Genomic DNA, 24267 nt, shown 5'->3' on the forward strand with positions numbered 1-24267 from the left:
CAGACTCTAACCTCACACATTTAAGGCATTGTCTGAGCTGAGAAGTCACCTGTCGTTATAAAACCTTAAGTTATCTTGAGAATGTAACTTAAAAGTTCTAGGATTTACATATTAAAGAACCAAAACCAGCAAACCCATTCTAAAAGATGAAAGACCTAACAATCTAGGTTTGTTCAATATATTGTTTCAGCTGTATGAGACTGTAACCTTTTGCTGTGAATTCTGTGTCTTCTGGTTCTGCTCCACAACCACCTGATGAAGAAGCAGCACTCTGAAAGCTAGTGCTTCCAAATGAACCTTTCAGGCTATAACCTGGTATTGTGTGATTTTTAACTTTGTCTACCCCAGTCCAACACCAGCTCCTCCAAATAATATCAAAGAAGTACATGAGCACCGCATTTCTATTGATATAAAAGTCCTGTAAGGTCTTCACAATTGTGAACGAGTCCTTCATCACAAAAGTGAAAAAAATGCTCAGAATTGGCTATAGTAATTTGCTCAATCATTTGGCAGGACCACTACTTATAGAATGTTGCTGTCAAGCCAAAAAGACATTCTGCACCTCCCACAAATGAGTAAAGTGGTATATGAATTTCAGTGCCGGTGCAGTGCTAGGCTAGTAAGCCAGAAGTCCCAAAGATTGGTGGATTGTATCAAACAGTGTATCCCGTCTGCTATTGCAACAAGCGTTGTACTGATTACACCCAAACAGTCCTCACTTGCACAAACTGAGAGCATAATGTCCAGCATTGGAAGTAATATTGCAATTGGACAACATTTGCAAAATTATTCTGAGTGTGCAAAGGATTATACCAACAAACAATTTAGAATAATCAATCAGACTCACAATCTGATGCATTTATGCATTCAGGAAGCCAGGTATATTAAAACACAGGGCTCTATTCATTGCAGACAGAAGGAACATATGCATGCGCTGCACTCGTTTCACCTGAACAAACTAGGTGATAGCCATTCTTTAGTTCATTACTCAGAACATTGCCATGATCAATTAGAATCAACCCACCTGACTAAAAATTTAAACAAAGCTTGAAAGTTAATTGCTAGTCATCATTATTTGGTGCATCCTCCATGACAGTGCCTTTACCAATCAGTGTTCACTTGCCAAGCAACCAGCACTGACCTCTCGTGCAATATTTATGTTTCTTCCCCTTTGCTTTAATATTTTTGTGGATTGTCCTGATGAGTACTGGGCAAAAGGTTTCAACAAACTGTTGTTCTTCAGCATTTGGATGACCAAATTAATATTTATGTATATACACTTTGTTAAATTGACAGGGTGGGAGAGGTATGGCAGCCTCTTTGTTGGAGAAATTCCTAGCTTTGTCAAAGAAAATTGAGGGGATTGTTGACCGTGCTACATTAATGAGCATTGCCAATATTGTGCACAAGTACTGTGACTCCCCATCTCTGTTCCATATGATTTTGATTTGGTTTGGATTCTTGTCAAATCACTGTTTAAAAACTCAGCTTGTCTAGTGAACCCATTCGATCCAGGCTGATCTGTACCTGAATTCCATTTATCTACCTTTTCTCCATCCCTTTGATAACCAGACCTAATGTCAGTCGCAAATTCTTTCAGCGTTCTTGGAGTAGGGTGTTCCAAATTTCTACTGCACTCTGGGTGAAACAATGTCGGATTAACACCAGTCTACTTGATCTCTTTCTCAAGTGCTAAGCAGGGAGGCAGTGGCCTAGTGGTATTATCACTAGCATACTAATCCAGCAATGCAGGAAATGTTCTGGGAACCCAGGTTCAAATCCTGCCATGGCAGATGGTGGAAGTTGAATTCAATGAAAAACAAATCTGAAATTAAGAGTCTAATGATGACCATGTTGGGGGGGGGAACCACCTGGTCCTTCAAGGAAGGAAACTGCCATCCTTACCTGGTCTGGCCTCCATGTGACTCCAAACCCATAGCAAAGTGGTTGACTCTTAACAAATGGGGATGAGTATTAAATGCTGGCCCAGCATTTGAGTAGAGAGCCTGTGAATGAATTAAAAGAAGGATTGTTAACCATTAAAACCTAACCCAGACTGATAAAGGAGTCCATTTAAGCAGATACTTCAGTACATTGATGACCTCTGAGCTTTAAGTTGATAAGAGTCCCTTGCCAGATGTGCTTCCCTGCCTGGCTGATTTTCCTTCATTCCTCAATGCACGGAAACAAAGGGCAAGGAAAGTTAATCCTTGAAATATCCTCATTTGCTCTGGAGTTGGAGATTAGAAAATGGCTGCTTTTGGAAGTTGCTAGCTCGTAAATCCTAAATCAGAACACCAGATAACATGAACAACTCGAGTGAAGTGAAATTGAGTAGAGAGCTTTCATTGCTCCATCTCATGATCTGGAAGGTATTGTCGTGGAACTGATGAGTCACCCTACTTGTCCCTTAATTGTCCAACTAATTTCTGAATGAGGTGGTGAAGATGGAAGTGATCCTACGCAGGGTGGTTGTTGACAATTCAACTGTCTTCCTGTAATGTCTTAACAGCCACAAGTCATTAATCTTCATGCATAAGCCTTACTGGGGAGCATTGACAAAGCTTTTAATTAGCAGCATCAAAGACCAGCTTGCTTCTGACCTCAGTGGATTTGCCCATGGATTTGTTATCCACCTGGGCCATGCCAGATTGACAACTGGCAGTATTGACCCTGACTGATCTTAGGAGCTTCCAGAGCTCAGCAACGACTGTCTTCGCTTTGCGGCAGCAAGTCTGAGCTCTAATGAATCAATGCTGGTCACTTCATTGATCGATATTGGAAAGAAGCCAGAAAGACTTGACTAGATTAGATTCCCTACACTATGGAAACAGGCCCCTCGGCTCAACAAGTCCACACCAACCGTCTGTTTAGCAACCGACCCCCTAGATTTACCCCTGACTAATGCACCTAACACTATGGGCAATTTAGCATGGCCAATTCACCTAACCCGCACATCCTTTGGACTGTGGGAGGAAGCCAGAGCAATGCAGATACAGACAGAATGTGCAAACTCCACACAGACAGTTGCCCGATGCAGGAATCGAAGCCGGGTCCCTGGCGCTCTGAGACAGCAGTGCTCACCACTGAGCTACCATGCCGTCCCACTTGTGGTGGAGGTTATAGGAACTGACACGAGGGAGGGGATAATCACCTTGCAGAGATTCCTGGAGCCTGTCATTTACCACATGGAGAATCAGCTGCTTTCTCATTATGAACTAATTCAAAATGCAGACGGAACAGCGCAGAAAGATGTTCACTTGTTCATTCTGTCTCAGGATAATGATTACTTCATCCCCTGAAGAGCTTAGTGTCACAGTTACCAAGTGCCCAATGTTTCAATGAAAGTTTAACGTATGATTTCTGACAGGACAAGATCTGGGGCTTTAAGATGTTAGTGGGTTGTATTCTTTTGTTCTCTCGACAATGACTACCTGGGTCATGAGTGAACAAGACAAACTGGAACAATGAGAACCACATTTTCCCTTGAACTGTACTGCAGTGAGCTGTGTCTGCAATTCCTACCCACAGGGATAAAGGCTGGGGGCTTAGATATTTGGTCTAACCAGGGAGAGAAGACCGTTTAATCCTAGATATCTGAGCCCTTAATTTCAAGCATCAAAACAGAAATGGCTAGAGATACACAGCAGGTCTAGCAGCATCTGTGGAGAAAAAGCAGAGTTAACGTTTTAGGTCCAGTGACCCCTCTTTGGAAGGAGGGTCTGTTCTGAAGAAGGGTCACTGGACCTGGAACGCTAACTCTGCTTTAACTCTCCATAGATGTTGCCAGACCTGCTGACGTTTTCCAGCAATTTCTGATTTTGTTTCTAATTTTCAGCATCTGCAGTTCTTTGTTTCTTTTCTCCTTAATTTCAAGAATGTGCCAACAGTTTAGAACACGATTCTTCAAGGGTTATCTGCTGATATTTGATACTTTTGATTTCAGAATTATGAATCAATCAGTTTCCCGAGAAATCTGTCCGGAAATTCCGGAAGGGTTTTGCTGGAGTGCATGCTGGTCTGTGAGGAAGATCAGGGATCTGCTTAACAATGTCCTTGTCTCCAACCTGGCATTTGACGGTGGGATCTTGGGGAGTTGGGCCGCTGCATATATGTGGTCTGACTCTGAATGATCTGGATATTGCATTCAATTCTCCAATGTCAAAATGCTTCTTCATGTTGCCTGTCATGCTCAGTCCAAGTCATGCCAGGACAATGTCCCTCATTCAAACTATATCAGTGCTCGCAACTCTGGCTGGGCATATTCTTAAAGGCTTCTTCACATGACTTCCTGCTTCCCAACTGCTTTTTGACCACCACTTGTCTAACATTGACTTCACACACTAATTGGTAATTAATCTGTTAACAGTGTAGTCAGGTCTTTAACTGCTGACCAAATAAATCTCTCCCTCATCCCCAAATTTTCTTCTAATTCACAAATGGAAGCGCTCGAAGAAAATTAAAAATAAACAATTCTAATGTCCTAGATTTTGGTTTGCAACCTGGACAATCCCGGAGGGTAGGCGACCCGAAATATTCCGATAATTTTCAGAATTTCAACTTGGATGGAAGGACAGCAGATTTGCTTCCTTAAAGGACATTAGATGATGTTTTGCAACAATCAATGATGGCTCCATGGTCATTATTACTGAGTCATGTCAAATTTGATTTCTTGAATTCAGAGTTTACTAGCTGCCGTGTTAGAAGTTGAACCCTTACCTCTGGAGCAGGAGGAGTTTTGGGAAGTGATATTTCCACTGAAAGCAGATTCTGGAGTGAATTTCTGACCCCTTTGACCCCTGCTCCCTGCACTATCACTTCTGCATTAGAAAGAATGGACCTCTCAAATTTCGAATCTAATGTTGATCTTGCTTTCTGTGCACCTTCTGTGCAGCTATAACTTTGTATTCCTCAATCACCCTCTGATCTTTGTACAACATGCAAAACAAACTTTCCACTGTCCCTAGGTACATGTGGCAAGAATGAATCAAATCAAATCCACCCTGTCGCTATGAATTTTGAAGAAACTATCATGTTAGAAGGTGCATCCTGAAAGACTTCTGATGGAGGTCTGTTGATACTCCTTCCATCTCATGGACTCTTCCTACATTTTTTCTGATGCTAAGGTTAGCTGAGCTGGGTCAGGAGCAAGATTGAGTGAAGCTAAAGAGACAGCGTAATCCTAGAGGGCTTAATGGACATTTGTTAACCTTGAATCTTCCAGAACTACAGAGGTTCTAGGACTGAGCCCTCTTCTTTTGACTATTTAACTTTTATGTTTTATTATTTCATGAGATGTGGTTGCCACTGACAGTGCCAGTGGTAAGTTGCTCATTCCGAATTGCCCTTGAAATAAGTGACTTCCTTAGAGAGCAGTTAAGAGTCAATCACATCACTGTAGGTCTGGAATCACATTAGACCAGACCAGGTAAGGTCAGCAGATTTCCTTCCCTAAAGGACATTAGATGGTGTTTTACAACAATTGATGATAAAGTTCCATGGTTGTTATTATTGAATCATTTCAAATTTTATATATTGAATTCTGCCATAGTAGAATTTGAAGCCTCGCCTCTCAAGCAGTAGGAGTATTGGGAAATGACGTTACAACTGTGCTACTGTTGATCACAGTGTCAGCCGTCAGTTCACTGCAAACAGTCTCCCCTGGAACTGGGAGAAAGGGGCAAAAGTCACACTGAGTTCCCACCGAGCTCCCTCTTCTGGGTGAGAACCTGTGTGGGTATCTGAGGAGATGTCTTGACACTGGATTGACTCTCCCTTCACAAGGACACCTGCGTTTAATGGTTGACTGAGACTCCTTCTGTGGGCTTGCCCATGAAGCACTGAATGAGACACTGGGAGAGCTGCTTTACCCCTTCTGCAACTGTGCCCTTGTGGCAATACTCAGCCCCCACAGAGCAAACAGCATGGATCCAGTTAAGGAAATGTGAGATAGGAGAAATGAATGGAAGGGTTTACTGATAGTGTTGAATAAAGGTAGGTCAGAGAGGGTGTGTAGGACACAAATGTTTGCCTGAATTTGCTGAGTTAAAGTGTTTTGATGTGTTAGCCATAGCATCACAGAAAGTGGCTCAATGGTTAGCACTGCTGCCCCAAAGCGCCAGTGACCTAGGTTCAATTCCACTTACAGGAGACCGTCGTGTGCAGCTTCCATGCTGTCCCTATGTCTGCGTGGTTACCTCTGGGTGCTCCAGTTTCCTCCCACAGTCCAAAGATGTGTGGGTTAGCCATGGGAAATGCAGGGTCATTGGGTAGGTCTGAGTGGGCTGCCCTGCGGAGGGTTGGTGTGGACTTGATGGGCCGAATGGCTTGCTTCCACAGTAGGGATTCCACAATTGAGGGAGGCAAAGGGAAAGACAAGGAAAACAATAAAGAAGGTTTTATCTTAATGGGAAGTGAAGTTAACATTGAAGTGGAGACAGTTAGGAGAGCATTTGCAGACAGGTGGGCCGAACAGATTGTAGGCTACGTTTTGCGCAACCTTCAGGAAAACCAGTTCCCAGTGCGGTAGTTGACAAGTCCAACTCCAGTCCATGTCAGTCACTCCAACTGAACCAGAGGGGCTGGGGCCAGCTGGGTTGGAGAATCAATTCCCTAATTATTTTGATTTAGAATAAAATGAAGAAAAATGCTCCTTCCCGTGAATAAGTGTCACATCATGACGGTGACAGCAAGTGTACTGTAACCAATGCAGTCTGTTGCATTGAGAATCCATTTGACACTTCCGCTGTTTGGAGCCAGGCAGAGTTGGCACTCTCTCCCGAATAATTATGCGGCAGAAGTGGCATCAAATGGGCCATGTGCCACAATTTATCTTTTAACAAAATAAATAGAAATTAAAAATTCCTGATCTGGTGGCAATCTGCATGCTTACACACACACACACACACTTGCATACTCACTCGCACACATGCATACACATATACTCACTCATACACACACACACACAGACTCGCACACATGCATACACATGCACACACTCAAGCATACACACACACACTCGCACATATGCATACATATAAACACACTCACACATATACACACACACTTGCACACATGCACATGCATACATATGCACACACACTCGCACACATACACATACACACTCATACACATGCATACATATACACACACATATACACACACATACTGATTTGCACACTTATACACACACGCATACTCACACATACACACATGCATGCACACTTGCACGTACACACACACACAGATACACACTCGCACATGTATACACACATACATACAAACACACATACATGCATACACACTTGCACGTATATGCACACACTCGCACAGACACACACTGTACACACACATACACGTATTTACTTTTCGATGAGAAATGGAAAACAACTGTAATAAATATTTGTGTTTTTTACAAAGTGCTATGAATATCCCAAGCCTCTTAGAAGTATTGAAATGGAACTGGCCACTCCCAATCCAGCAAGCCCTCTTTGGATCAGCACAAACCTGCCTCTTGCCTATGGGTTGCATTGGTGGCACAGTGGTTGGCATTGCCACCTCATAGTATCAGAGACTCAGGTTTGATTCTAGCCTCCTGACTGTGTGCATGCTCTCTCTGTGCCTGTGTAGGTTTCCTCCCACAGTCCAAAGATGTGTAGGGTAGATGAATTGGCCATGGGAAATACACGGTTATGGAGATAAGGCAGAGGACTGGGTTTAGATGGTATGCCTTTCAAAGGATCAGTGCAGACTTGATGGGCTGAACTGCCTCTTTCCACACTGTAAGGATTCTGTGATTAACTCCATCGACACATAATGCTGACCTAACATTTGCTTTCCCAACCAAAATCTATCTCAAGTTAAAATTTTTACTAATTATCCTCAGTCTCAACAGTGTTTAGTGGAAAAACATTCCAGATTTCCACCATCTTTCATGTGAAGATGTGCTTCCTGCTATCAATCATGAATGACCTCACTCTGATTCATGTCGAAGAGTGTGGTGCTGGAAAAGCACAGCAGGTCAGGCAGCATCTGAGGAGCAGGAGAGTCGACATTTTGAGCATAATCCCTTCATCAGAATAATTCCTTGGGACAGCAGAGTGGCTCAGTGGTTAGCACTGCTGCCTCACAGCTCCAGGGACCTGGGTTCGATTCCAGCCTCAGGTGACTATCTGTATGGAGTTTGCACATTCTCTCCATATCTGCATGGGTTTCCTCTGGGTGCTCTGGTTTCCTCCCACAATCTAAAGATGTGCAGGTTAGATGAATTGTCCATGCTAAATTGCCCATAATGTTCAGGGATGTGTAGGATAGGTGCATTAGTCAGGGATGAATATAAGGAAGGGGAATGGGTCTGGGTGGGTTACTCTTCAGAGGGTTGGTATGGACTTGTTGGACTGAAGGGCCTGTTTCCAAGCTGCAGGGATTACTAAGAGCTTATGCCTGAAACATTGACACTCCTGCTCCCTGGATGCTGCCTGACCTGCTGAGCTTTTCCAGCACCACACTTTCGATTCTGATCTCCAGCATCTGCAGTCCTCACTCTCTCCTCATTCTGATTCATGTTGGGTCATATTTGGCCCGACAGTCGTGGGATAGGCCTTCGACTGTAGATTGCTCCTTTCACTAAGTAAATAGATAATCTGTGTCAGTTCCTGCCAATCAGAGAGAAAAAAAAAGAATGAACTGCAATGTCAAATAATTCTTTCCTTTTCTCCCCGTTTAGGTTCTCCTGCTCCATGCTCCATTCCCCAATTAAGAGTGCAGCCAGGTAACCTGCACCCAGACCTCTGTCAGTGTTACTCTTGTCTCAGTTAGGGAGGGAGGGGGAAATGCATGAGAGTGACCTGGGACATGAGGGGTTGGTTGGAGATCAATCGCCCTACCACCATCTGTTCCTTGCCTCTATGTATTGGGAATAGGAGCAACGGGGCCATTTGGCCCCTCAAACCTGCTCTTCTACCCAGATACATCACTTAACCAGAAGCTCTCTGTCCTCTGAGGGAAGGACCATTAATACTTGGGTGTGAACCTACTATTTGAACTGGAGCTGCATTTTGGCGTATGCGAAACTGATCAGACCCTTCTCCTTTGAGATGGTGAATTGACCAGGTGGGAAACTGAGGTGGCATCATGTCATTGCTAATCATCAATGCTGCCACATACCACCGCTATGTTGGTCACCTATCCATTCTAACAGGGCCGAACATTGGAGCGGGTTGGTGTGGGGCCAATAGTCCTCAGAGTAAAACATCATACAGAACAGTCACAGGACCTTGTGCACACTGTCGGTCCCATTGAGGCATCGTCAATAATCTCGAATTCAGACATAATTGTCACCATTATTTTGACAATGTAGCTTTTCTATCAAGAGCCAAAATAAGGAATGAAAGGAACACATGTGGTCTCTGATGGCCACAGTTATTTTTTAAATTGAGACAAGATTTGGGATTTGGTGGAACAGTTGTTGAACCAAGTGGTCTTGTCTCCACCGGTAAGCTTCATTTCCGAGTAACAGGGCATCTCAGACTTTGCTCTAACGTTCCACAAAATGTGCCAATATTTGTGGACATTTGCTGCCCTATGCTCCAGAAACTGTTTTATTTGAGCCAATTATTTACTTTGTTTGGAATAAATGGAAATGAATAAATAACAGCGAGACTGACTTCTTCTTTTGCAATCCAACAGCGGCCTATCCAGCAGCTTATGCTCCCATTAGTCAAGCGTTTCCACAGCAACCTCCCATAATTCCTCAGCAGCAAAGAGAAGGTAAGACAGAAGGAGTCTCTGCCTAATTTTACTTCAATGTACTTGCCACTTCTGAAACAGCGTTGTTCAGAAAGACCTATAAAGGAGGATTCAATGTGTGTATTTTGTCAATGTTGGCGAAAGCGTATGGGAAATTTAAAAGTGACTGTGAGCATCTCATCTCGAAGGGAAACAGGTCTTGAATTATAATAGTGTACTGGGTTAAATCCTAACAGAAATGAAAGCTGTATTTTTTTACTGATATGGTCTCACTGTGGCAGCATTTGAGTGATTTTTTTTTGGAATATGAATCCTTGTCTTTTTGTTGGAAAATCTACAAGATTATAGGACAGATGGCATGGCAAATCTCTTCTTTCTTGAAGTGACCATAACTTGTCTTTCGTGAGTAATCCAGTCAGGCATTAATCTTTTGGTTTTATCTTACGGCCATCCATCAGGTAAGCTTAAAAGGGAACCTAAATGGGTTGTGTCCAACACAATTGCAAGTTGTCTGTATTATATTCATTGTTTATGAACGGCATTAGCCATTTAATATCCATGTCTCTGTTTCTTTGTGAAAGTTGAACTATTGGGGAAGGTGGAAGGGTAGCTGGAGTAGCAATCCAGAATTTCCAAATTTCTGTTGTGGGACCAAGGTTTCAAATGGCAGATGGTGAAATTGAAATTCAATTTAAAACACATCTGTAATTAAATTGCTTGCCTAATGACAACCATGTAACCATGTTGGAAATAAAAGCTCATATGATTCTCTGATGCTCTTTAGGGAAGGAAATCCACCATCTTTACCTTGTCTGGCCTAAATGTGACTCCAGACACACAAATACAGTTGATGCTTAACTGCTGTTTAGGCTGTTAGAGATGGGGCAATAAATTTAGCCCTAACCAGCAATGTTCATATCCCTTGAACAAATACAAAACTAAAATACAAAATGCATTGAAAAAAAATTCACTTTCTCCCATTTCTTTCATCTGCCTTGTCATGAAATCTTTCTTCAACCAATAATGTGGCTAGATACATAAGCTGTTCCCATACCTTTCCCTCTATAAATTGGAGATAGCTAGCAACAGGTTCAAGAACAGCTTCTTCCCCACTGTTACTCGACTTCTGAATGGGCCTTGCACATTTTCAATTTAATGTCGATCTTGCTTTTTGTGCACCTTCTTTGTTGCTGTATTCCTCGCTCTGTTCAATCACCCTATGATCTCTGTGTCTTTGTATGTTATAATCTGCCTATATTGATTCAAAACAAAACTTCTCACTTTACTTCATTACATGTTGCAATAATAAATCAACTCAGAAACCACAAATCACAGAGCCAGCATTCTTTAATTGAATCTCTTTTTATGTAGTCTTGCAGAGATCAAGCACTCACTGTGAATTGAGGAAGTTTGGGGAATTTTCTTCTTCATTCAAAGACCTTTCCCTCCCAGCCAGATTTGTGATTCTAGAATTACAAATGTATGGCTTGAATCGAGACAGCTTTCTTCTGAGATTGAAACTTATTGAATTCTCCACAATCGTTAGAGTAGAGGGACAGTCAGCAATCACAAGTTATAATTCCTGATGAAGGGCTTTTGCCTGAAATATAGATTTTCCTGCTCCTCAGATGCTGCCTGACCTGCTGTGCTTTTCCAGCACCACTCTAATCTCCAGCATCTGCAGTACCCACTTCTGACAAGTTATAATTGTGTCTACTACAAACTTACCCTGCCTTGCTGGAGACTAAAATTCCTCTTCCAAACTTAAATTCCTCTCTTAATATCCAATTTACAAACACCCCTCTGTTGCTCTTCCAATGGTGTTAAGGAACTATTCACTAATGTGTATGGGCTCCCTTGACTGCCTGCAGGGATAGGAATGTATTCCAAACTCTGTTGACATTTGTATCCTTGTCTTGAAACCCGCTTGACCACCTTGTCTCCAAACTTGGCAATGCTCCAAGCCTCAAGTTCCTGATGATCAACTTGTGGCCTGATTTATGTTCTCTTTTATTGAAATAAAATGTGTTTTGTGAAAAGACACAAAATCACCTGCTTGCTGCTGACAATTGAATCCAGTCTTTCACCCCCTCTTCAGTCCTTAGGTTTATCCACTACTTGAGCCTGTCTCTTTCAAAAAGGCATAAGATATAAGATAGGAATTAGGCAATTCAGTTCATCGAGTCTGCTCAGCCATTTAGTGAGATCATGGCTGATCTGATAAGCCTCTTTTCTCCATAACCCCTGATCCCCTCACTGATTAAAAATCTGTCTACCTCAGACTTGAATATACTGAATGACAGCCTTCTACGGTAAAGAATTCCACAGATTCACTCCCGTCTGAGGGAAGAAATTCCTCCTCATCTCTGTGTGAAATGTGCAGCCTCTGCCTCTATTGCCCAGATCTTAAGACCATCAGACTGGAACCCCATTCTCTATTGTGTTTGCAAGACACATCTCCTTATTGTGCCCTTAATTCTTCACTGACGTTTGTGACTGTTGGTCTCTGCCATAACTTGTAACTTCAGGAGTTAAGGAGCCTTAAGGAATTAACCCATTGTTATCCTTCAGCAGTGTGAGGTTTAAAAAAACGTAAGATTTCAATCTTACCATGGACAATGGAACATAAACGTGTAGGTCAAGAGTCCAGATACACAATTCACAAAATGCCTGTGTGTTATTATGGATACTAATGCTGCTACAGATGACCAATTGGATTGTTCTAAGTTAAATAATAATTTGTTGGTTCCCTCGCAAATGGCTGATACTGTCATTTTAAAATGACTTTGGAATGTAAAGCCAGTTTGTAATTGCTATCTCGAGCTCAAGCCAGTTGGCAAAGTATGAAACAAATGCTTTTCTTTATAGTAAGTATGTTCACAGAGTGTAGTATGACATATGCCTGCTTCCTACCTAGCAATCCCAGCATCCCAAAAGTCTCTGTTTATAAGTGCTTTAGGTAGTCAATTAAGTAATGCCCTTCACCTGTGCCTTAGTAATGGAATTGACATGTATTAACAAAGGCCTGCATCGCTCTATTGAAATATCTACCTTGCGTGTAAATCTGTATGTGAAATTCCTTTCCAACATTCCTATTCTTACCTATCATCAGTTTGAACCCATATCTCTTGTCATGGCTCAGTCTTCAATTGTATTGACATTTTCTGTGCCATTTATTCCCGTGAATAGGATTCAAGCTCGCTTTCTCTGGATTGTTAGTTCATTTGTCGAGATTTCCATCTTTTTATTATTGCTCCTCCATGGAATGCAATGCCTTTCGTGTTTGCTCGTGTTTGGGCGGCACGGTGGCACAGTGGTTAGCACTGCTGCCTCACAGCGCCAGAGACCCGGGTTCAATTCCCGCCTCAGGCAACTGACTGTGTGGAGTTTGCACATTCTCCCCGTGTCTGCGTGGGTTTCCTCCGGGTGCTCCGGTTTCCTCCCACAGTCCAAAGATGTGCAGGTCAGGTGAATTGGCCATGCTAAATTGCCCGTAGTGTTAGGTATAGGGGTAAATGTAGGGGTATGGGGGGGTTGCGCTTCGGCGGGTCGGTGTGGACTTGTTGGGCCGAAGGGCCTGTTTCCACACTGTAAGTAATCTAATCTAATCTAAACTGAGTGGCTTGCTCAGCCATCTCATATGGCATTTGGGCTTCAACTGCATTGGCGTGGGTCTGGAGTCACATATAGGCCAGACTTGGTAAGGACAGCAGATTTCCTCTCTGAAGAACATTAGTGTACCAAATGGGTTTTTATAACAAATCAGTGATAGTTTCACGGTCACCATTACTGAGACCAATTGTTCCATATTTATGAATTAATAGAATTAAACTCTATCAATTTCCATGGTGAAATTTAAACCCATGTCTCCTCTGGGTCATGTATCTTGTCATACTGCAGCTGCATTATTGCGTCTCCCCGCCCCATCCAACCCCATTGGTTTACTGTGTTGCCAAGGAGATCAGCATTCGTTGACAAACATGGTGCAGTCACACATTCCATCCCAAGATGTTCAAACCATTTTGCATTAGGTACATCACATGCTTAGCATCCTTGATTGTTGATTCATCATTGTTGAAGGGAAACAAAGCTACACAGTAATCGCTGGAGAAACTCAGCAGGTCTGGCAGCACCTGTGGAGAGACAGATAGAGGCAATGCTTCACGTCCAGCGACTCTTCTTCGATGTTAATCTGATCGAAGATAATACCATCCACAATTTGTAAATAGCAATATTCTAAGATAGTACAATAGAGTGGTGGGTCTTGAGATAAACCTGTATCATGTGAAATGCTCTGCGATGCTGATGAATTGGACCCACTGGGAAGACATCCACCAGCAGTTGTTCCCTTGCTTATGCATTTTTCAATGTGTGATGATGTGAACGTTTTGCTACTGAATGCTTTGGCACTTGAATATTGTAAATATCTGATGGCGCTATTTGATCTCCTCCAGGACCAGAGGGATGCAATCTGTTCATCTACCATCTGCCGCAGGAGTTTGGGGATGCTGAGCTCATGCAGATGTTCATGCCTTTTGGCAACGTGATCTCTGCCAAAGTCTTTGTTGACCGTGCCACCAACCAAAGTAAATGCTTCGGTGAGTGAAATCCTTTCCTGTCCTGGGTGAGGAGGGCTGGGTGGTGGATGGGTTGGTGGCTGTGATGAGGTGGACAAATCAGGGTGGTACTTGGGCTGGTTGTTGTCTGAACTGTTGGAGCCAAACCAGCGATGCAGACCTGAGACATTGTAGTGTGTGCAATCTAGCAGGATTTTCTACTACACCATCTTTAACTAGAGTCTCTCCAGCAGGCAAACTTTGAGTGTTAAGTACGATGACCAGATTTAGGACATAGATGTGCATAAGAAAGAGAGTCAAGATACTGTTTCATGTAAGGCCACAATCTTCTCGTCAGAACTCATCAGAATCTTCAGATGCAATTGCTCATATTCAAATTAATGTGTTCCTTCTCTGAACATTTCTGTGTTGGATGCTGGTAGAAGAAATGGCTTAGCTTGGCAAAGTGAGAGAATTGCAGTTGGTTTATAGACTGCATCTTTAGAGATGAATTAGCATCAGTTGGTATGGTCTCTATGTGTTATCAGGGATTAAAATTAGTGCAGGTCTCAGAGGACTGAAACGCAAGGTTGGTAATGCTTAAAGGCTGAAAGGGAGAGGATTAAGACAGAAATAGAAACAGAAAAGACTGGAAATACACAGCACGTATTGGACTTGAAGTGTTAACTCTGTTTCTCCCTCTACACAACCTGCCAGACCTGCTGAGACTCTCCAGCACTTCCTGCTTTTCCTTTAGCTTCCCGGCGTGTGCACAATATTTTGTTTTTGTTTTAGGATTAAAGCAGAGCCTCACTAAGGTATCAATGACAGCAAACAACACAGGGAAGATAAATCCAATGCATTATTTCACCATCACTTGGTGACACAGGTTTAAAAAAATAATAAGGTCATTTTCTTTCACGCAGTAAGTGATCAGTTTGTGGATTGAGTTTGAGGAATGGAGGCATAACTCCAGAATGATTTAAGAAAGAATTGATACCAAGAGAGAAGGCAGTGACTTGATCCTAAGTGAATAAACTGAGATGTAATACAAGGGGCAATTTTATAAGGCAGATAAGCAAATGAGGTCATGGACCTGTTTATAACATTGTGGCTGAAAAATGTGTTGCTGGAAAAGCACAGCAGGTCAGGCAGCATCCAAGAAGCAGGAGAATCGACGTTTCAGGCATCAGCCCTTCTTCAGGAATGAAGGGCTTATGCCCGAAACATCGATTCTCCTGCTCCTTGGATGCTGCCTGACCTGCTGCTCTTTTCCAGCAACACATTTTTCAGCTCTGATCTCCAGCATCTGCAGTCCTCACTTTCTCCTATAGCATTGTGGTCCTGATTCTCATACTGCTAGCTGACCCCTAGTTTGATACCCTGGTAATAATTAAAAATCAGCAACATTTTGGAAGGTTTTAGACTTCGGCCCACCTTTGTAAAATTAACACTAATGAGATTTTTAAAAAACATCCTATTTGAAATGTGTTGTGCATCTATTTGTCATTTAATGATATGGGCAAGTGAATTGTGAAATTGTGAGGATGCCAGGGTTGAGTATGGCAGCGAGTATCAGCAAGATTTGTATATCACGTGTGCTAAGTGTGAATGAGTAATTTTGTGCACGTTTGCACACACATTAAACTGAAGCACAGTAAAAGTACTTAGCACAAAGCCAGTCAAAATATGGTAAACATCTTTGGGAATGGACAAATCATTTCTGGTGTTTTTGAATGTCAGTTTTCCCATAACCATTACAAAGGCATGCTTTACTAGTGACATGAGATCAAAGTCCAGCCTTCTGTATGAATGATTTCCATCTAGTTTTGTCCCCACATCTTGCTAGTGTGCTATCCCTTGGGCGCACCAGAGCTCTGAGTCATTTAGCCATGCTTGAGATAGTGAGACTTATCAAACTATGCACCAGGGAGGGCCAACATGGTTTAGCTGAGCCCTGTCTACACAGGAGTACACTCCAGGAAAGAAACCCACAAACTCTAAATGGCTGATTTCTTCCAGTGCAGTGACCATAAGCATATATCATAAAGCAAAGAACTGTGGAAATCTGAAACAAAACCAGACCGTGTTGGAAAAACTCAGCAGGTCTGGCAGCATCTGTGGAAAGAGAAACAGAGTTAATGATTCGAGTCCAATAACCCTTCGTCATTAATATCTGCTCATTGTCCTATCCTAAATGAGGAGTTTCAATGTGACACCTGTGATTATTGAATAAGACATCCAGAGAAATGTCCCAAAGGACAGGGCAAATGGGGAATTTACAATTGCAAGGACTAGCCAAGGTGAAGAGTATGGTAAATATATATAAGGGGAAGCTAGTTGTGCACATGAAGGAGAAAGGAATATGTTGAATAGGTTCGATGGACTTGGGTGGAAGAAGGTCAGTGTGAAGCAGAAATAACTGGTTTTGTAGACACAAAGTAACTTGCTGTAATATCGCCTTCACTCTCTGGCATACTGGTCCTGAGGTCAGTTTTTGTGCGAATACTTCTCACCAAGTAGGCATTCAGCTAATGATCAAAGATCAAACTTTTGACTTTCTGTTTTATGTAAACCAATCCCAAGTAGCACAGGTGCATGTATCCCTTCCAGCATTAATAGAACACCCCAAAGCCACTGAGATGAAATTATAGTGTATGGGACTTGCCTGAAATCTTTTTATAATCAACTAAAATGTAAGCTTAATGAATGCATTGATGACCAGAAAAGTATGAGGGAATGAGATTGATTGAAGAAGGGCTTTGATATCATTGTGAAGTGCAACTCACAGGTGGGTGCAACTGAAAAATTACACTGAAGTTTAAACATGAAATGATACAGGGATTATTAACTGAATCAAATTGTTGAACAGTAACAGTGAGGCACTTCTTTTGTACAAATGTCATCAACTAAGCATGAAATATGTGGGCAGCTCAAACCACAATACCTTGGAAACTATGGGAGAAGAAGTGTGTGGAAGTCACAGAGTAATGAGTTGGATAAAACCAAGGTGAGGATATGCCAATGTGGTTAGATGGGGAGATGGTGGCCTGTGTGTGTGGCACCGATTCAGTGGGCCGAATGGACTGTGTGTGCCTGAATGGTTGTATCAGCTGTGACCCTGTTGGTAGCTGTCTCTGGGTGCGAATCCCATTGCAATGCTCGAGCTAAAATCAAGGCTAACTCTCCTGTGGAGAACCTGGCTGTCTGAGTGAGGTTTCTTTGTGTTGGAGGCATTAATCGAGGCCCATCTGCCCATTTCAGCAGTGAATGTAAAGGGACCTGTGGCACCATTTTGAAAGAGAACAGTATTCCTTGTAGTTGGTCAATATTTATATCTCAGTCAATAAGACAAAAACAGATTATCTGGTAATTATTGTGTCGTTATTGGCGGGAGTTTATGAAGTACAAATTGCCTGCTGTATTTCTTACATTATATCATTGGCTCCACTTCAAAAAGTAAATCGTTGGCTATAAAGCATATTGAGAACACAAGCAGGCATGAAAGTGCTCTATAAATGCAAGCATTTATTTTCTTTTCCTTTATAACAGCTCTATCCAAATCTTGAAATGTAACTCCACATAAAATCATGGTTGAGTGAAAAGATTGTTTTGAGATAAGTTGAGGTTTACCGGATATATATGAAAGACAGCAGAGCTACCACCTTCCCTTATCATTTCTTCAATTATTATTATTGTATTTCTTTTTGTGAAGACATTAGGATTCAGAGCTTTGATTGGCATTGCTCTCCTGAGGGTCAACAGTAAATTGCTAGTTTATCTACGAATACTGAGAGGGGGTATTTGCTATTAAGTGTGGTAATTAACAGTTATAGAAAAGATAGCTGCATTGCTGCATAACAAAGATGGAAACCAAAGATTTCTGAGTCAGAAATAGTGCCTTTCTTGAGTAATTACTTTATGTTTTACTTGTAAAAGGTATTGGGTTCTGCAATGCAGTAGCATTTTTTTTAAAAAAAGATCTTCAGAACCTGTGTTTGACTCCATCACAATGAGGTGAGGTAAACACCATCTTTTCCAGACTTGCAATTCAATGTCCCAGTTGGTGAAGACTGGCTGATCTTGACTATATTCAGATACCCCAGCATTTTTGGTATGCCTGCCTATTCAGATACACATCAAAGATGCCAGACACTGATGAGCACAGAATTCAGTCTGACAAGCACTCTGTCATGAAGGAACACCTCTAAATTTGACATTTATCCCATTCTGGGATTGTGCTGTTCACTTCAAATTTATTCTGTGTGAAACATCTCTGAGAGGTACATTATACATAGAGGTCTTTCATTGTTAACTACTCAAAAAAGCCAATGGGCAAAAATGGAGAAGGCAGTTGATATCCATCTCTGATGATGTGGAGTGCCGGTGTTGGACTGGGGTGGACAAAATCAGAGGTCACATGACACCAGGTTATAGTCCAACAAGTTTACTTGAAATCACAAGCTTTCGGAGTGCATCTGACGAAGGAGCAGTGTTCTGAAAGCTTGTGAATTCAAGTCAACCTGCTGGATGATTACCTGGAGTTGTGTGACTGTGATCTCTGAATGTGTTATGTTTGGCACAGACATGGGTGTTGTCAATGGAAATCTCTCAATCTCCCAATATTAACATTCCGGCAGCTTGGCTTGTTGGGGTAGTGTTCCCAAGCTGTACCATACTATATGAGAGTTGACCCTACTGTGGAAGACTAAATTTAATTTTGAGCCTTAGTGGGTTAACATACACAATTTTACACAATAAAAGTTAAAATTAGCCTCAGAATCAGAACCGTCCTGGATAATGAAAACCCATTATCTTAGATAAGCTTATAGATATCTACAGTGAGTGGAAGGATGACTTAAGGGTTTGAGGAGTATCAGAAAAGTCCTAAGCAGGAGAAATGGGAAAAATACCAAACGATCTTCCAAGGCGAATAACTGAAGTTGAAGAAGCAAAGAACTATCTGCACCTAAAGCAGTATTTGTGAAATGATACACACATGATAGGGTAGATTTTGCAAATACCTGAGAACCTTTAATGAAAGGAGCACAGACCATAAATGAAGGCAATAAAATTTGAGCCACCTGCATGATTTTCTTTAATATTCATTCAAGGGATATTGGCATTACTAGAATTTAAATTCAGTCCATTAAATGTCTGCAGCTAAATGGCTGAAATGTATTCATTGAGATGTTCGCCCTCGCCACTGTCATAACTTTGGTGGATGTGCATATAAAGGGTCTAAATACAACCTCGCGGATATGTCAATGGACGCGAAGTTCAAAGAACATTTCTGATGGAAGATTACACAATGATATGTGCAGAACCTTTTAACTGTCAGCATCAGGGAGGTGCATAATAGTTTTATCTTGTGTCTGCTGTACAATGTATTGCTTCAGTCATGGTTAGCTCAGTTGACTGGATGGCTGGTTTGCATTGCAGAGTATGGGCTGACTTTCCACACTGGCTGAGGTTACTTTTAAGGACTCTCCTTCTCAACCTCTCCCCTCTCCTGAGGTGTGGTGACCCTCACGTTAAACCACCACCAGTCATCTCTTTCTAATGAGAGAAAGAGAGAGCAGTCCTACTTGTCTGGTAAAACTATGGTAATTTTACCATTCTACTGCTTCAGTAAAGCCTGCGTAGAAGAGGTGTATTTGTTCTGATGGTGCAATGGGACAATGGGGTATGTCAAAGAACACGCTTCTGGTTCCAGGCTACCTAGAATTATCTTCCATGTTGCAATGAGGAAGAGAGACTTTTGATGATGGTGGCTATGTTTATGGTGAATGTCACCACTAGGTGGAACAATAAGTGCACATGACCAGCTGACCTCACTGGCCTGGTCTGAGCTGTCCATCTCTTTGGCCATTTTGGCGTCTGGGCGAGAATGTGGATCACTGGTTTCCTGCTGCCAGTTGACATCACAGGACGCATGGGGGCCTGTTTGGCATTATGGACAATCACGTCAGGCAAAGGTGTGGCTCCTGGATGCAATTGCAAAGCACAGGAAAAGGAACGAGCAATAAATACTGGCCTAGCCAGTGACCGACACACATTGCCAAAAGATAAAGCGAAAAAAAAGGATGTGGGGGAATGACGGATGGCTAAGTTGGAAATGCAGATCATTGGATTTTGTGCATCTGTCCTGCAGTGGTATTATCCCTACCTCTGGGATGGAAAGCTTGGGTTCAAGTTCCACCTATTTTTATGGTGCGTCATAACACTTCGGAACAACTTCATTTTAAAACAATAGAGAGCTGGGTTTGCTGCTCGGGTGTCCATGGAGACGGAACAGCAACGGCCTCAATGTTTTTAAGAAAGAGATGGACACCACAGGGGCTGGGGTGTACAGTATTGTCATAGAGTCATATGGCACCAAAACAGACCCTTCGGTCCAACTCATCCATGCCAACCACATATCCTAAATTAATCCAGTCCCACTTGCCAGTATTTGGTCCACATTCCTCTTCACCCTTCCTATTCATATACCCATCCACCACTTCCTCTGGCAACTCATTCCATACACGCACTACCCTCTATGAAAAAAGTTGCCCCTTAGGTCCCTTTTAAATATTTCCCCTCTCACTCTAAACCTATGCCCTCTAGTTTTAAATTCCCCTCCCCCAGGGAAAAGTATTACCATTATATTGTGGTCTGAGCTGATGGAACTTGGCTAATCACCCTAACACTCTCCTCGTGATTTTATAAACCCCTATAAGGTCACCCCTCAGCCTCCGACACTCCAGGGAAAACAGCTCCAGCCTATTCAGCCTCTCACGATAGCTCAAATTCCTGCAATCCTAACAACATCCTTGTAAATCTGTTCTAATGTCTGTCCCTCTAACACCATTTAAACATTTTTCCCTATGCTTTCTTCACGGTGGCATGGTGGCTCAGTACCTCCCAGCTCCAGGGTCCCGGGTTCAACACCTGCCTCGGGCGACTGTCTGTGTGGAGTTTGCACATTCTCCCCGTGTCTGTGTGGGTTTCCTCTGGGTGCTCTGGTTTCCTCCCACAATCCAAAGACGTGCAGGTTAGATGAATTGGCCAGGGGGGAATGTGTCGAGGTGGGTTGCTCTTCAGAGGGTCGGTGTGGACTTGTTGGGCCGGGGGGGCCTGTTTCCACACTGTAAGTAATCTAATCTAGTACTGCCCCCTGGTGGATAGTAATTGTTTTCAGTTGGGTGACCTGGGATTTCTCTTAAACATAGAGAAGGCTGGGCTCTTCTGAACAGGGAAAGGATACAGAAAGGAAAAGGTGGAAACTGATGTCTGTGCCAAACTATAAATTTCCAATAAAACCCTTATGAATTCTTGCAAGTTCAATTCAGTGCATGGATAGCAGCCTGTTAAACAATGAATGAGCAAAATGGAAGAGAAATAAAACTTCCACGCAGATCCAGTTTGTGAGGAATTTATTTGGAGATCAGTGTCTAGAGACTGTAACATGAACTTGACAGAGCACTTGGCATCTCAGTGAGAGAGCTCTAAGCAGGTTCACAATCTCAGTTATCCCCTGGCTCCGCTGGAAATGAGGGCGCTGGGTCCCTTTAAGCTCAGACCAAATAATTTTGTGCAATAGTTCGGATTAAACGAAACTTGCATTCTGAGAGTGATATTCTTATCGAGCTGCCACTCAAAAGGGCAACGTTAACATGTCTGCCCGCCCAGAGTTGTAACGTGACCTGCTGTTATGCGATTTGATCTATAAATGGCAGCTGGGAGCTTGATAATTCATGCAGTTGAGTACGGAGAGGCACCAACCAGTTTAAAATGAGCTGTCAGTCACGCTACTTGATATCTCCATATCACTCGATTTCAAATTTCCAGCAGCTCAGACCACAATATAATGGAAATACTTTATTCATGGGGTCAGGTCATGGAAAATGTCACCTCCACTTCAAAACTGAAATATGCATACAGTTCTGAATTAATTCCCTAGTTGCATGAAATCAGATTGTCTGTCAACCATCAGAGAACAACAGTGTACTATGGCCTAGTCCTTGAATATTTGGACATTTCTGAATCCCTTTAAAATCCCCATGTATGTTGATAGTTGGAAACACTCCAGTTCATTGTCCTTCAGTTGGCACCAACTGTAATGTCCTCTTACAATACAATGCCTGCATGAAATATTCTTTCTCACTGTTTTACTATCTCTCTTCTTTCTCGCACACTTTCTCACTCTGTCTCTGTCTCTCTGTCCTTGTCTCTGCTGTTTAATGAAAATATTCTCTTTTTTAGAAGGTTAGAAACCCAGTGTTATGGATGTGTATGTTCATGACCTGAGTTACAATCAAGTACACAATCCTTTATCCGAAATCCTTGAGGCCAGTTGTTTTTCGGAATTTGGAATTTTTCGGATTTCGGGATAAATGGCATTTTCACAGTGAAATTTTAGAAAATTACCTAACAACAGACACATGTGGGAATAGTCTGAGCGCTGAAACATAACTCGGGTGGGTGTGGAGTTGGGTCACATGTTCGCATGCCAAAATGACACTCTGCACTCCATGAAAAGAATTTCAGATTTCAGAGCTTTTAGGATTTCGGAATTTCAGATCAAGGATTGTGTACCTGTACTCTGGACACATGAGCTCGAAATGCACCAGAGGCTGGGGAAATTAAAGTCAATTACTCAACCAATCTGGAATAAAGTGCAAACCTTATTGATCAATTCATGAAACTACATGATTGGAGTCAAAACCCTGGTTCACTAATGGTCTTCATTGAAGGATATCTATCATTCTTACTAGGTCTGGTTTATACGTGACACCACATCAATGCTAATGTGGGTGATTTTTAACAGCCACAAAGTGTGTTGTCCCAGAGTGTGACCATTATTACTGTGGACGTACCCACACCATAAAGCCTACAGCGAAGGTGCCCTATCACCTTCTCATGGGCAATAAATTTTAACCTTGCCATTGACACTCAACACTCTAAGGTCAATTTGTAATATATTGAAAAGGTCCTGATTCAGTTCCTCTTCTGTTCAACTCTACCATTTTATCTCACGACTTCTCTCTATCCATCCATTTAGATTAGATTCCCTACACTGTGGAAACAGGCCATTTGGCCCACGTCCACACTACTCAGAGATTGGTAAGGGTATGGAATGCTTTGCCTGCAACGGTAGTAGATTCGCCAACTTTAAGTACATTTAAGGTATCATTGGACAAGCATATGGAATAGTGTAGGTTAGATGGGCTTCAGATTGATATGACAGGTCTGCGCAACATTGAGGGCCAAAGGGTCTGTACTGTGCTGTAATGTTCTATGTTCTATGTTCCTCTGAAGAGTAACCCACCCAGACTCATTTCCCTCTGACAAATGCACCTAACACTATGGGCAATTTAGCATGGCCAATTCACCTGACCTGCATGTCGTTGGGCCATGGGAGGAAACCCACACAGACACAGGGAGAATGTGCAAACTCCACACAGGCAGTCACCCGAGGCTGGAATTGAACCTGGGTCCCTGGTGCTGTGAGGCAGCAGTGCTAACCACTATCTTACCGATCTATCTCTCCAACCTTAATTCTCTAAATCTTTCGCTATTCCTTGCTATTTCTTGTCTTCAATTCTCTGGTTTGTCCCATCTAACTCCCTAACCATTTCTTTCTATCAGTCATGTATCTTGTAAAATTTGATCATGCAGTGAAGTCGAGTTCCTTTGTCTAGTCAGAAAACCAAACCAGAGTCGCTGGTTTAGTGAGACCCATGCATGTCATGATGAGGTTAGCTATTGCCTGATGCTGACATCAACAAGAGAAAAGAGACTAAGTCAAAAGTGAACACGTGATGAGCGAGGTCCAGTACACACTAGAGCGGTACCAAGATGTAAGTAAAGGAATATTACAGTACCTAAGTTCAAGATTTGTGCAAAGATTTGTAGCTCAGATGCTGGTTGCAGTTGCTGTGGGTATGTTTGGCAAACATACCCACAACAAGAAGTACAT

General features: G+C 42.4%; 1 protein-coding gene across 10 annotated transcripts in view; it reads left to right on the plus strand.

The window, feature by feature from the left end:
* celf6 (CUGBP Elav-like family member 6) overlaps window positions 1-24267 on the plus strand; it is an 867956-nt gene that overhangs the window by 802091 nt on the left and 41598 nt on the right. For 7 of the 10 annotated variants that reach the window (XR_006309810.2, XM_043680229.2, XM_043680223.2 and 4 more), the window contains exons 10-12: window positions 8726-8770; window positions 9688-9768; window positions 14202-14345. Coding sequence is in view for 9 of the 10 variants with exons in the window: in XM_043680229.2 (XP_043536164.1) it covers window positions 8726-8770; window positions 9688-9768; window positions 14202-14345 (270 nt within the window). In the remaining variant the exon portion in view is untranslated. The remainder of the gene's footprint in view (window positions 1-8725; window positions 8771-9687; window positions 9769-14201; window positions 14346-24267) is intronic. The other 3 variants (XM_043680226.2, XM_043680228.2, XM_043680227.2) reach the window with 1 other exon arrangement.

Source organism: Chiloscyllium plagiosum, unplaced genomic scaffold, assembly GCF_037043375.1.
Source record: "Chiloscyllium plagiosum isolate Xiang-an unplaced genomic scaffold, Cpla_swu_hap1 HiC_scaffold_42, whole genome shotgun sequence".
Taxonomy (NCBI): Eukaryota; Metazoa; Chordata; class Chondrichthyes; order Orectolobiformes; family Hemiscylliidae; genus Chiloscyllium; species Chiloscyllium plagiosum.